The sequence below is a fragment of the Schistocerca americana genome, chromosome 2 (genome assembly GCF_021461395.2).
Source record: "Schistocerca americana isolate TAMUIC-IGC-003095 chromosome 2, iqSchAmer2.1, whole genome shotgun sequence".
Classification (NCBI taxonomy): Eukaryota; Metazoa; Arthropoda; class Insecta; order Orthoptera; family Acrididae; genus Schistocerca; species Schistocerca americana.
In genome coordinates this window covers 329,464,356-329,479,588 of record NC_060120.1, presented here as the reverse complement: position 1 = coordinate 329,479,588, position 15,233 = coordinate 329,464,356, and the positions used below count along the sequence as shown (strand labels likewise).

The window sequence follows — 15,233 nt, the reverse complement described above, 5'->3', positions numbered from 1 at the left end:
GGACTGCAGGAGGAGGTGTGGGTGGTTATTTGAGACAGGTTTCATGCCGGGGTCTGCCACAAAGGAATGACCTGTGGGGTGCAGGATTGGAGTGGGGATGGTCAAGGATATTCTGTTCCTCTCTCTGCCTAAGCTCTACCCTGTGAACTCCTTTTGTCTTGTTGTACAGCCATTGGTTTATTTGTCGAAAGACCTTCCTCATATCATCCCACTATCCCCCTTCTCACTTCATGCATTCTTCCCTACCCATATCCCTCTGCAGATATTCTTTAGTAACAAAAATGTAATTATCTGAAGGTGAAATTGAGGGATCTGAGCAGAAATTGAGAGATGTGTTCAGTAGGGAACCTGATACTAGAAAATATGTTTCCCGTCAGTATTCCATTTACACAAATATTTATTTATTTGGTCCTTACATCTGATGGCATGAGGTGTACAATGAATTAGACAATGGGATGTTTATGCTTAGAACAAGAAACAAAAGTAAAAAGAATTTATGGACATAGTTAACCACTGTGTACACAGTACTTTCAGAATACATTTTTCTTAAGATTTAAATTATTTGGAGGAAAGAATATCATGTAGTTAATGCTAGTCTTCTTTTGGGTACTCATCAAGAGAATGAAAAATGTGTTTCATTAGCATTTCCATTACACTGCTTCTAAAGTATTGGTTTCATCTCTAATTAGCAGCAATAAATTGTTGAATAATGAGCTACCCATATGTTTTACACCATCATGACTTATGCTCAACCTTTATGTGTCATGTTTGTGCAGTTCTCTATTAGTGTCATGTTTGTGCAGTTCTCTATTTGATGTAGACAAGTCAAGGATTTTTCTCCAAAATAGACTGCTTCTACAATGTAAATACAGTTCATTGGCACTTTACTTTGCTCTTTGAATATAGATTTGATGGTTAATCTCATCGGTATCCCTTCATAAGAATTTGTTTTCCATACTTAGCCACCAGAAAGGAATGCGATATGCGATTATTTAATCTACGATTCCAGTGCAACATTTTATTTAGCAGAGCAATATGACACTGTTTCTTCCGGCATTTGGTGTGATGCTTTTTGGTTGGCATGCCTTTCTTCTGTTCAATGGAACTGTTGCATCCGTGGCTCTTTGCACAAGAAGGCTTTAAAAATTAATGTGAATCACAGTTCTTTTTTGATGTAACGGATGTGAATTCTCAGTAACTATTACATATTCGCATAATCAAAGGGGACTGCAAATTTGCAATAGCATGGCATAATAAAACCTTGGTTAAAAAATATAAAGGTTTTGTTTTTGATGAAAGAGCCAAAAATTACAATGGTCGACAGATTTGTACAGGATTCATTGTTATGATCTTCAAGATGCACTTTGTGCTTAACTTGCAGGCCTGGAGCACTTGTTGAAACTGGTGGTATGAGTAGTAAATTTTTTGAAGTCACCTGGATTATTACACCATTAGTTTTAACAATTCGTGGTGGAATTTAATGAAGAGTGTTGAGACCCTATATATTACTGTGAAGTACTTTGGGTAAGTCAAGGACTATGTCTGGAATGATTTTTCAATTTAAGACCTGTTGTTAAAGTTCTGAAGAAAAAAGGAAAGCAAGAACCAAAATTAGAGGATCCAGAATGGATTGGAGACCCTGCAGTTTAGATGGACTCAGCTGCAACACTCTGCACTCAGTATGAAGTTGTGAGGTGACAAGTGACCTATTTTGATTTGATGGAGAAATTGGGTGCATTTAGGAAGAAAACCGCCTTGTGGAAGGAACATCTTCTGACAAAGAACACCATCCATTTCCCTGAGCTCACTGCCATTAAAGAATTCATTGCAGCATTGAAAAGGAAGTTTTCTAAATGTTTTCAGGCCACTGCCAGTTTTTGAGCAGTTTTTCGAGACAGTTTGCCATTTCAGTTGAAAGTGCTCCTGTGAATATTCAGATGGAAATGATCAATCTGCAGAATAATTCCCCTTTGAAAGACAAATTCTTTTATGTTAAAACTGAACAGGAGTTCTACAGGGTTTTCCTCTGGGAGAGTTTCCACTTCTCCATAATGATTCTACAGACATGACAATATTTTGATCAATATGTGTGTGAAAGGACTTTTCTTCAGTAATGACACAAAATAAGTTACAATTACATGGCAACCTGAGTAACAAAAATATGTGAAACTGTCTGTCTGTCTGAATGCCAACAATTTATGCCAGCTATAAATTTTACTATGTCTTAAGTAGACCATAAATAATTAAATAATACTGAAAATTTGCTTTGTTATTTATGTTGTTCGGAAATATGAAACCAAGCCACAGGGAAGCTGTTCAATATTTCTTGCATGAATGCTTTGCAATCTAAAGCTGTATCCACACCAAGCAGCACCGTGCTGTGTGGCTCTGCACTGTGCACAAACGCGTGGTGTAGAGCATTGCACAATGGCGCAGACAAGGACAGAATGTAGCAGAGTGCTCATAGTCATGCAGCAATGTTCCAGTATATGCACTCACTGTCAATAAAAACAGAAAACGATAAATGCCATCCAGACAGAGCATGTTCAGACGAAGCATTTCTTTTGATGTACTGATGCAGGGTGGAGCTTGTTCTTTGTTGTGCAGAATGACATGATTTGACATCCACACCAAACAGGCTGTGCTGCACCGAACCAAAAATGCAAAATGCCGTCCAAACAGAGTGCACATAAATAAACCATTTCCTTTGATGTACTGATGCAGGGCGGAACTTGTTCTTGGTTGTGCAGAATGACATGGTTGACATCCACACCGAATGTGCAGTGCAGCACCAAACCTCTTTCCTTGGTTTTACACAGTGCAGCACAGCCGATGTGATCACAGCTTAATGCGGTGCGTATGCAGTTTCCCTATCTTCCCACTCAGACAGCGTGGCATAGTAGTCAGGCAGTCATGCAGTCAGGCGAGAGAGATATGCAGGCCTGGGAGAGTTCTGCACATGTGCAGAGTTCTTGGCCATCCCTGCACTAAAATGTTCTTGGCCATCCCTGCACTAAAATGTTCTCTCTGTCCACATTCACAGAAATTCTGTGTTGTTACTTGTTCAAAAATTCTGCCTAATTACATGTTTAACTTCTAAGGGTTCTATGTTGGCAGGATAGTTTCTGGGTGTGTAGAAGAGAACATGAACTGTTTTGTTTTGTGTAGTAACAGATTATTCTTGTGCAATGAGGGCAGGACCCAATTGCTTGTGCCATTAATTTTGTACTTCAATTTCATAGTTGAGTCGGATTGGGAGAACTAATTTGTGTCATCTGTAAATAACACATTAATAGTTTGTGGTAGAGTTCCTTGGAAGGTCACAGATAAAATGTGGAAAGAGAAGAAAAGGCCTTGTACTGAGTGGGACCCCACAGATCATCAGAGCTTTATCAGTGTAAATTTTTTTGGTATGTTTTAGACTTGTAATTTCTACCATTTGGTTTTGGTTGGTGAGATATGATTGAAATCACCAATTTGCTGTGCCTCTGATGTCATATATTTCTAGATTCTGATGCAACAATAACTGTTTAATGAGATTGTAGGTATTTATGAGCTATGCTCTGCTGCGAGTATTTTCAAATATGCATGCAAATGCAGTGTATAGGAGAGTATTTGCTTATGTCATTGTATGTTGTATTTTGACTTTGACTTGTATTGGTTTCAGGAATGCTCATCCACTATTCTCCATTCTGTAAATAATGTATCATGCAAACTCGGAATGAAGTTGTATATAATAGACATATTTGTCTGATTACTTAGTTGTTTATTTAGTAAATGTTTCCTTGATCATTTCCATGATTTCTCTTGTAATAAAGTGCAGTGAGTCAGTTTATGATTCATTTGTTTTAATAGTTTAAATGTATTTTCTTTATTTTAACGACAATGGGATCCTAAATTTTGCATGGTTTTATTTATTTTGTGTGTCCAGGATACGAAATTATTAGAATGCTGGTAGAACATTAATAACATGCAGAGAGAGATTAATTACACACAGACTATCCATTTCAGAGACAATTCGGTGCAGTACAGACAGAAAGTAATAACAGTAAAAATAAAAGAATTTATGTGTACAACACAAATTTATGAAATACAGACACAAAAGTAAAGAAAAACAAACAGCAAGATAATTCTCCTTATATTCTGTGGAGAGCCCAGTATTCAGCAGTTTTGACTGGTTTTGTTAGCTGCAGCAGGATCACCAGAAGTACAGATATGTGGCAGATTCCTGCAGACTAGCAGATGTTGTTGGTCCTGCAGATCACCACAAGGCAAATTTTATCGCAGCTCCTGAAATCCCATTTCCTGACATTGACTTTCAACTGTGACACTCCCGTTCTCAACCTGTTCAGCATCACCCACGTCACTTAAGACACATGTGAGGCTCCATCTGGCTCCTCTCTGACATTCACTCAGTGTGCCTCAAGCAAAGGATCTTGTCAAAGTTCCACTCAGTGAGTTCCGGGAAATGAAGGTATTGCTGTAGTTGTCTACATGATGCTCTGACAAATTACACCTAGATTCTATATGGATACCCAATCCTGCTCTGTGCTTGGATATTCTGGTTTTCGTTCTTGGTATTCTTTCTGTGTTAGTTCATGAAGAACTTGGCTTTGTTTACAGATTACATGTTTGTTTTCAGCACAGACACAAAAATGGTGATGAGTTCTTACACTGTGATTACAGTAATGTGCTTGGAACCTGTGCCAGTGTTATGGACCCCAAGGTTTTGAACTTTTCGGAGCAACAGCTGTCAGTGCAGCAGCAGCAACAGCAGCAACAGTTTGTGGCTCAAGAGCAATGGCATGCAGTTGCTGAGTCAACATTAGTTGGTGGCCATGGCTACACCTCCCCCTGCCATTTGCTGTCTTCAACTATACTGTTTTGCTTATAACATTTCTGGTAGGCAGCAGTGTGCTTCGATCTTTGTCTTTTAGTAGTTGTCTATATGAAGTGGTGCAGAAGTTGCAGTTGTTCTCGGAACCTAGTAATTTGTCTTTCAGTGACTTTTGTGCTCTTTCAACAGAATACTACGGTGAGCATGTGCAACTGGTTGTGGCAACTCTCCAGTTTAATCAGTGTCATAAACAAAATATAGTCATACGCAGTGTGGGCTGCTGACTTGGGAGTCTCTTACACAATTTTAAGTGCCAGACTGGTAAAGTTTCATTCAAGACTTGATTGTGCACATTGCACCTGACAGGGGGGTCACAGCTAAAGGCCAAGTGCGATCCCAACATTCGTGAACTACTTAAAACTGTGAAATCATTTGAGATTATTTTAGTAGTTCAGCATGCTTTTATACATTGACCTTAAAGTTTCTCAAGCCCTTAGTCATCGTCACAAACAGCTATCACTTGATGATTCAAACTCATTATCCCCTATTTATTTCTCTAAGTCTCACCCAAGTCCACGGGCAACCAGATCGCCAGCATCTCGTGCAAGACTTAAGCACGTCAGTGATTCTGTTTCCCTCCTCAGTTTTGAGTGAGCTTTTTCGTAATTTTAATAATGTGAATCAGGAAAACCCTTCCACCTCAGTGCTGCAACATCCTTCACACATCAAAGAAGTGTCAGTCCAGCTGGCATGCCATAATCAGATGCCTGCATCGTGCAGCAGATTCCTGGTCCTGTGGCAGGCACAGTCGCATGGCCGTTATATGTCATAAAGCTACCCGTAAGTTGCGTGCTCAGTCGCAGCACACAGACAAAACTGGGGTCTACTCAGTCGGGGTTGTCGAGCTGGCAGTTTCCCTGCCACCACAGAAGCTCACTTTAGACATAACTTTGTTCGACCAGTCTGTGGAATTCCAACTGGTCATCTGCATTTCTATGTCTTTAATCACTGAGGATACACATTGCTGGCTGGATTCACATCTGCTGCAATGGGCTCAGTGCCAGGTCCTGCCTTACTGCTGCAGGCCATTCTTCTCCTCAAAGAACTGTTGCTGGTGAATTACGTACAAAAACATCTTCATAGTTGTGTGCTATCCTATTGCTGGTTTAGACAGCTTTACCAATTTTGGATCCAAAGTGGAGGACCAAGTTAATCTAGTGTCAGATACAGTGCATTTTTCTCATCATGATGCACTGTGCCCTTTGAATAAGGAGAGTTTTGACTATCGCTGGGATGTGTATGTAACTTTATTGCCCACATATCTCGGAAATATTCTGTGGTGCCTAAATTTAGTCAAGCTCACCTGCTTCTGTTTGTAATTTGTAAGGCTGTTCTGGTGGAACTCGCACAACTTCAAGACCAAGGTTTTAGTGTTATTTCCCCAGGTTCCACCAGCCAATGGGCAACACCTGTGGGGGTCATTAAGAAACTGGACAGGTCGTTTACATATTTGTGGTGATTTTAAGTCCACTGTTAATTCCACTGTCACAATGATATTTTTTGACTACCTTACCCAAAGTTGTAGACAAAACTGGCTGGGGCCCACTATAAAATTCTCAAGCATCGAAGAGCTGAAGGCAGCTGCCCATTCCTTCCTGCAGGAGTTGGCTGGAGAGTGGTACAATGAGGGTATGAAAAATCTTCTGGAGTGTCTCCAAAAATGCTTCGATCATGATGGGGACTATGTTGAAAAGTAGTTAAAAGTGCAAGCTTTCAGAAGCTATAATTAATTTTACAATAAAATAATGTCCGTTTTGTGAAAAGCCATTGGAGACCTTAATTTACGGACAACCATCATAACTCAATGCTTAACCCCCATTATGTATATTGACAAAACTTGTAGATTTTATCGTAAAATCATCCAAAATTGGTGAGTGACTAAACACAAAATGACCCTGGAAAAATAAAAGAATTTGCTGGAAAACTCGGAGATAATTAAAGAAAGGAGGAGGAGGAAATCAATAGATACCCTGGGAGGAGGAAATCACTGGATACCCTGGTTAGGGTAGCATGCTGCATGAGCCCAGGCAATTCAAGCCTAGCTTCTATACTGATACTGTTGTGTTTAGTACCTGCCGAACTTGGCTTTGTTTATGACTTACATGTTCATATCAGGCATGGACACAAAACACAAATCCACAGATAAGGTTCTCCAATATGTGAAAAGAAGTCAAGGATGAACGTTTTCTTTATCTGCAACACAATGATAAGACATCATTATGATATTACAGTGCTGTTATCTATAAAAATGCAACCTAAAAGATTAATTTTATGAGTTTCTGTAAAGAAACTCTGGATTTGGTGGAAGATAAAGCTTACTTGATTACAAAATTCTGCTTCCGGATTTGTTGATGTTAAGCTAGTTTACATGCATTTAATGAGTACATAAAACGTTTGCATTTAAATACATTAATGCTATTGAGTTGCCACAAATAATAGATCCCATATAAACAGGAATATTGTGTGTTGCTTTTTTTTCAGAACATGGAAACCTTCTGCTGGCTGCTAAGCAAAGAAAGAATAGTGTGCCTGAAATCCGGCCGACATTGTCTCTGAGCCAACGGAAACACAACCCATTCAGAAAAAATGTTGAACGACAAGAAATTGGTAAAGGCTTAGAGAATATGAATAATGCTTTCCTTGAAAAACAAAATTCCAAGAACAAACAAAATTCCACAGAAACAGCACAACCAACTGTGAAGGTATAGAGATCTTTTGCAAACCTGTTATCATATGCAGAGTAATTATTTGCTGTGTGCACGTGTGACTTAACTCTAATTTGCTCATTGTTCATCTATATTTGATGTACCTCACATACTTTACATTTCAGATTTTGTTCCTCATTGTTTTAATTGAAGGAGTTTAAGATACTACTGCCACAGAAGAAATGTATCTGATATTTCATGCAGAAAGCTATTTGACAGAGAAATGACAAGAGATTAAAAACAAAGTAGACCTGAGTTCAAATCATATTCAGCAACGCCACACAAAGAGGGTAGTGGTTAAAATGGTCCCATACTAAGGAGGAACGGGGCTTTAAATTCTAATCCAGCAGTAATGGTATAGTTTTTCTGTGGTTGCCAAAAAGCACTTTATCTCAATTCCAGGGGGGTTCTTTTAGCAGTGTCATCTAAAAAACTTAAGTCAATTCATAAAGCTGCTCAGAGATAGGAGATTAACTCTCAGTTCCAGTTTCAATAGTGATTGAGACCAAGATGTTACATTGCAGCACAACTTTATTTCTGTGTAAACAATGTTGGAATTTAGAATAATTATGACTAGTGATTGTTCAATGAGTGAAAAGAATCTTAATATGATGAAACCTTCATAGGTGGACATCACGTCACTTTTTGCATGTGCGTGTGCACGTGCATGTGCGTTTGCAAGGGGGAAAGATGTTGCAAGGTAGAGAGGAGTCTTTCATGGTAATGTCTTGAGTAAATCTTTCAGGTTAATTCCACTTCAGCAGCAGGTGTTGTTTCTGTTATTTAAAAAAATTGTAAACAAACCGGACTCAAGCTTTCATTTATTGTAATCAGTTGGCTGAGAAACTTTTGAACTAGTTCACTGTCTTTGTTACTTCTGAATCCTCTTCCAGAAAACGGTGAGCAGTTGTGCCTTTCATTGCGCTTATATTTTTTGGACATACAGATAATGGGTATGTAACAACGAAAATAAGCAATTAGTGATAATGTAATGTAAATGGATAGATAAAAAAAAGCTGCTCACCAAGTTGTGGCAGGGGAACACACACACAAAGCTGAATCCTTGTGTGTGTGTGTGTGTGTGTGTGTGTGTGTGTGTGTGTGTGTTCATGTTCGTGTGTTCTTCTCCCACCACTTGGTGAATAGATTCTTTTTTTGTGTGTGTCCATTGACAGATAATGGATATGGGAGTTTTCAGCATAAATAATATTATTATTATTATTATTATTATTATTATTATTTTTTTTTTTTTTTTTTTTTTTTTTTTAAGCGCGAGTCTAGCTTCTTCTTGTATCATTACCAAGTGAGGCGATGTGTGTCTCAGGCACTGACTTTTGCATTTGGGAGAGTTCAGTTCTCCATCCAGCCAACTTGATTTAGTTTTTCGTGATCCGTATACATCGCTTTAAACAAATGTTGAAATGATTCCTTTGAAAATATCATTGCAGATTTCTTACCCCCACTCTTGTCTAATTTGCACTTGTGGTCTGTCTCTAACGACGTATCATCAATGAAACTGTAACCTCCGATTTTCTCCCATTGTTCTTGTGTCACCTTGATTGTCCAATCTGTCCCTTACCTCTTGTTATATCTCATTAATTCATTAAAAAATTTTAGCATGTGAATTCTATTTTTCATTGTTAATGCATATCCTTCTTGTACATCTTTGTAACTTATTTACCAGACGATTGCCTTTCAGTTGACCCAAAAGGTTTACACCAAACAATTTACAATAAAATTTAGAATAAGGTTACAGTATGTATTAGACAGATCAGTAACATTAAAGGGAAAATTCCCTATGCTATGCCAGTTAATCAAAGATCTATTGCCCAACAGCAAAATTTCACTCTCATTGCAAGTGAAATAACATAAGGTACTCAACTCAAGCACAGACAGATAAGGCGCACAACTGCAAACAATAGCAAGGTGCGCTAGGAAATGCTCGAGAACTGGCCACAAGCAAGAAGCTGCCAACATGGAACTTTCTCTTGGCAACTGAGTAGGTGCTGTTAAAAAATGTCTCACTGTATTACACTACAAGTGAAAGTTATTGTTTAACCACAATTGCATTTAGGGAACCTTTCCAATAAGGTCGTATGCCCATGGAAATAAGCTTTGCAAAAAATGAAAGGTGTAAAAGAGGACTACTCAAAGAGAGCTGGAATTCCTCCAGGAAGGAATATAAATAACTACTAACTAAGGCTTTAACAACTAGCTGGTGGTCATAACAGACAAACTTAAAGGGCGGGATAGTAATAACACCAGAGAGCACGCCAGCCTGTAAAACATACTGAAAACAAACATTAAAATGCAGAAGCAAGTTTGTTCTCTCACATAAAACAGTTTTAAAAAATTTAAAGAAACTAGAAAATTAATGGTCCTCTGATATAATTACGTATGAAAGATGAGCATGTTACACAGCCATAACATCATCAACCGTTGCAAATTTTTAGAGAGAACGCTGGCTGGCAAATTAACACAAGTCACTTCCAAAAACCCATAGTGCAGACAGGACAGTAAATTGATCCTAGAATCACATAGGGTCAAATAGAAAAGGACTGTATAACGACTTAATGAACATAAAGAGGAACATCTGCTCAAATGGCTTGCGGATCAGGAACTAAGTGCACAGAGCTGACCACACCGATACGCATGGCATAGGTGGAGCTGAACAATCAGATAAGGCTAGCATACACAGTCCTGGCAAAGAAGAGTGAACAACGACCTGGAAAAGACATGCTGATCCCCACCGTGTGTCCATCACTCAGAGCACTGCCACTGGCCCCAGCTCCACACTGTGTGAAGGCTACACCTAAACTGCCACCCTGTGCTGTTCATAGCCCCTGGTGCCACTCCAGTGGCCACTTTTTGAAGTGTAGCCGGGGCAACGATAACTGCACAAGGGAGTAATACACACCACCTGGTGTGATGCCATCTAGAAGTTATCGACAGGAGAAGGTGAAACGAGCTGCCACGGCTCAACCTCCCCCACTCAAGCCAAAAACCTCACCTCCATTTTTTAATGAGAATAGGAGGAGAGAAATGAATCACTTAGCTGGATTTTTATTTGCCTTTCATATATCTTCAAGATTTTCCCAGTCACCAGGTTGGACACTAGCTGATTAAAGGGACTTAAGGTCTTAACAATGGCACAGGGTCCCACAAACCTGGGAGCAAGCTTCCTGGTAATACCATACCCTGATTATCACCCATGCCAAAATTCCGAACAAAAAACTTGTTCCCAACTCAGCCACAAAGAGTCTCCTTCCCAGATTATAGCACCTCTCTTGATGGTGATGGGCTAGGTAGATACTTTTCCTGGCGCTATCGCAGTTTTCTTTAATCAGACAAGCGGTAATCCGCTCAGATAACAGATTCTTTATATTCCACAAATTAGCCAGGCAGAATTAAGGGAGTAAGAAAATATCAAACCAACAGAGACTGCATTAGAAGCCTCATGCTGGGGCAAATTGAAGGCAGCATTAATCCAAGAGATGGAAATGTCCCATTTGGCCTGATTCTTAGTGTGATAAATAATTAAGGCGGCCTTAAGATTACGATTAACTGTCTCAGTAAAGGAAGGTTAACGGTAATAGGAGGTGGTCACAATGTGCACAATGCCATTACCATAACAAAACTGCTTAAAATCTCGTGACACAGAGGCAGGGGCACTGTCACTGATAAGCACCTTTGGTTAACCGAACCTGGAAAATACTCGAGTTAAATGACATATAGTTAGTAAGGTGGTAATGTCTGTACTTGGTAAAAGCCACATAAAACGAGAAGAAGCATCAACAACTACTAATATATAACAGCTCCCAGCTTTTGTTTGAGCAGGGGACCCACATAATCAATTAATGCTTTTTCCACAGGGCTCTGCTCTCATTCAGAATGCAGTAAGCCTTTACGTGTGTTGGGATTGGGCTCCGCCATTTTGCAAGATTCACACTCCTGAACCTATTGGTGAATATCCTTAAACAAGGATGGCCATGTAGGACGAGCACAGGCCTAAGCAAGGGTTTTATAGAGGCCCAGATGCCCACCTAATAAGGAACTGTGAAAAATGCAGATGGCATTAGTTCAACAGGTAAACAAATTTTGGGCTGGTTGATTTCCCAACTTCACGACAAAGTATACCTATTCAGAAGGAGTAACCGGGAAGTCCCTCACCTGCCAACAACTGCCTTCTTATAGGCCTGAAATAAGGATCTTGCTCCTGCTTATTCCTGAGATCAGAAAATAATCGATGTATCTCAATGAACATTTTAAAAACAGAAGACCTGATGACTGAACAACACTTCCCAGTCATGGATGCTCTCCTCAGATGTGCAGCTGAACACGTCAGCTGCATGGTTATCTGAGCCTCTGATATGGTGAAGCTTGAAACGAAAGGCAGATATATGGATTACCCACCTCCATTCTGCCAATGTTTCTTGGCGGCCCAAATCCCAGCTCAAGGGCTGGCTGGCTGTCTCTATGTCAAATTCTCTATGTTGAATATAAAATTAAAATTTTCAAGAGCGAACAGAGCAGCCAGAGCCTCATACTCATACACCAAAACTTAAACTCAGGTCCCACCAATGTTCAATGTTCTTGGTCAATTCTGATTCCTTCTGTAGAAACCAGATGTCCCAAAAAGGAAATTTGCTGCTTGGTGGAAGTGACCTTAGAAGGTTTGACCGTCAAACCAGCAGACAGAAGTCTCAATAAGACCTGTTGAAGATGTACAATAAAGAAGCAGCTATACACAACAACAACAACAACAACAACAACAACAATGGCAACAACCAGCTCCAGTGGCTGGGCCAAAGGGTACACAGTTGAATTCATACAAATTCCAGTCCATAAAGATTGCTGTAATGGACTTGGAATCTTCGCCCAAAGGTATTTGATAATAAGCCTGATTTAAATCAAGCACAGAAAAATAGGAGGCATCAGCAAACCTAGTAAAGCAAATATAGAGATCCAGAAGGGAAATTGATTCCAATATAACCTTTCCATTGAGGAACCTATAATTAACAACTGGTCTGTAATCTTTGCCCTGTCCCTTAGGCACCAAAAATATAGGTGAGACATCTGGAGAAGTTGAAGGTCTAATTACTCCATCACAAAGCTTGATCTCAATCTTTTGCTTTAAAATCTTAATTTTAGATGGTGACAGATGATAAGCAGCCTGGCAAATAGGAACATCATCCACTAAACAGATATTATATTGAATATTGTCAGAGCACCCCAAACTGATCAGAAGTGATTGGGAAACACACTTGAAAGATCCCTTGACTGAATAGCCTGAGGCTCACTAAGATGACCGAGATCCACCTCCGTCTGCTAAGTCTGCAAAGTATTAATATTATAGACGGTAGCAGAACACGAAGAGAAGACCATCTTCTCTGGGGGACGCAACCTAAAGAAGAAGGTGTTACTGGCAGAATTGAGGACCAGTCCAGTATGATCGATAAAATCACATCCGAGCAATAAGGTCACAGATAATTTATTCACTACTAACCGGTGAAGAAAAACTGAGAATCGGCAGGCTCACTCGCACCTCACCTACCAGAGGCAACTTCTGCACATTGGCAACACAAGCCGGCCGGGGTTGGTCGAGCGGTTATAGGCGCTACAGTCTGGAACCGCACAATAAAGTGAAGAAACAGAACTTCCAGAATCGGGCAGACCGCACATAGGTTCTCTATTAATTTGGGCACATACATAAGGAAGAAGGCGTTTATTACAAGCACTATTACATACACAAAATCCAGCAGGCCTTTTCACTCGAGCAATTACTCATTTACGATGGCATCAGCTGTTGGGCCTAGGTCCGCGTTCAACCGGATACTTCCACACCAAGTGATCCTGGGAACCACACGGGAAACAGGATTTACTAGATGATAATTTAACAGCTGACCCATGATAGTTGTCACTGTAATAAGAAAAACCGATGGCCCATCCTCACTTTGTTTACACGGCTCATTAGCAGATGTAAATGCTTCCATAGAGGCCCGAATAATTGATTTGAGCAAAGGTGCCCGGATTCTGAGTGAAGACGAGCCGTGATTGATGCTCAGAACTCTTGCCCTCTACAACGTTGGAAACACAGTCCTGTTCGGTGACATTTATACCAAAGCCAAGACATCAGTATGGACACACTCAATGCATTGAAACAAGGTTTCATCTGAAGCCTGTACTTGCCAATAATACAAGCGTTAAAATTCGTTACTGATACATGCTGGCAACTTCCTTTCAGTTTTATGAGTCCTAAGCTGTCACAGAATTCCCCACTCTCAGACTACACCTGATTGCAACTCAATTAACAAACAATTAGATAAAGGATAAAGGAGAAAAAGAATGATTAAATGTGGGACCTGTAAGGTGTTAGCACATAATTCAAACTGCACAATCTACCACAACACTTCACAAACTTGGCTCAGCGCGTCAACTGCTAGTTTGGTGATACCATTTAACAAATGCTAAATAGGATTTGGCAATTTAGCAAAAGGATCCGAGATGGATCCCCCAAGAGCTTGGGCTTCAGCCTTTCTAACTTGGAACTGAACAGCTAAAACACTCTCTTCCCCACTCCGCCCTTCATTCTCTAAATCTTAAGCACCCATGCTAATTTGTAATTCCTTAATCCTTGCACTTAGCTGTTTTGCAACACCTCCCTGCTGATCGCTTGAGTTCACAGTTGGCTAGATCGACAAGACAATTATTGAAATGTCACAACTGGGTTGAAACACTACGCACCTGCTCACAGGTTGTTGGTTACCCTCTAAGAATTTAATGTTTTAAAATAATTCGTCCAGAGCTAAAGAAATGATGGAAATAGTGGCACCTACCTCACCAATCATTTCAGGTGAGATGTGGTGAGGCTTGCCCAGTGTCACACCCGACCCTACTGCCAGCTCTGAAACATCCCCCTCGATAGGTGTGTGATGAATACGCAGTTCATATTGAAGATGTTCACATTTGAGATAACCTGTGCGTGCACAGCTCCTTGCCTCAACACTGGCCATGGTTCTCTGAAACAAATCGAAATCAGTTATGAACATTACATTTGAGCTGGACAAATTATGTTAACTGGGGTAGACAATTTCTCTCCCCCTGTTAGAAAACACCGAACACAAATATCACAAGTGTTCAACCACAATTGCACTTAGAGAACCGTTCCAATAAAGTTTTACGCTCAAGAAAATAAGTTTCGCAAAAAGGAAAGGTGTAAAAGAGAAATACTCAAAGGGAGCTGTAAATTCCTCCAGGAAGGAATATAAATAACAACTCCTGAAGATCTTACCATTAGCTGGAGGTCATAACAAACAAACTTGAAGGGCTGGATAATAATAACTCTAGAATGCACACCAGTTTCTAAAACATAGTGAAAAAAAATATATTAAAATTCAGAAACGGATTGTTCTCTTGCATAAAATAATTTTTGAAAAACAAAAAATTCGAAAAAAAAAATCAGAAAATTAATTGTCCTATGATGTAATTATGCATGAAAGCTGAGCACATTACAAAGCCAGAACAAAATTAACCATGACAAATTTTTAAAGAGAATGCTGGCCAGCAGATTAACACAAGTCACTTCCAAAAACACAGAGAGCAGACAGGGCAATAAATTGGTCCTAGAATCA

At 39.7% G+C, this 15,233-nt stretch overlaps 1 protein-coding gene across 3 annotated transcripts in view; it reads left to right on the top strand.

Annotated features, from left to right (window-relative positions):
- Positions 1–15,233, top strand: part of LOC124595578 (WD repeat and HMG-box DNA-binding protein 1) — a 200,119-nt gene that overhangs the window by 152,532 nt on the left and 32,354 nt on the right. For all 3 annotated transcript variants that reach the window (XM_047134369.1, XM_047134368.1, XM_047134367.1), the window contains one exon: positions 7,379–7,599. In XM_047134369.1, coding sequence (XP_046990325.1) covers positions 7,379–7,599 — 221 coding nt within the window. The remainder of the gene's footprint in view (positions 1–7,378; positions 7,600–15,233) is intronic.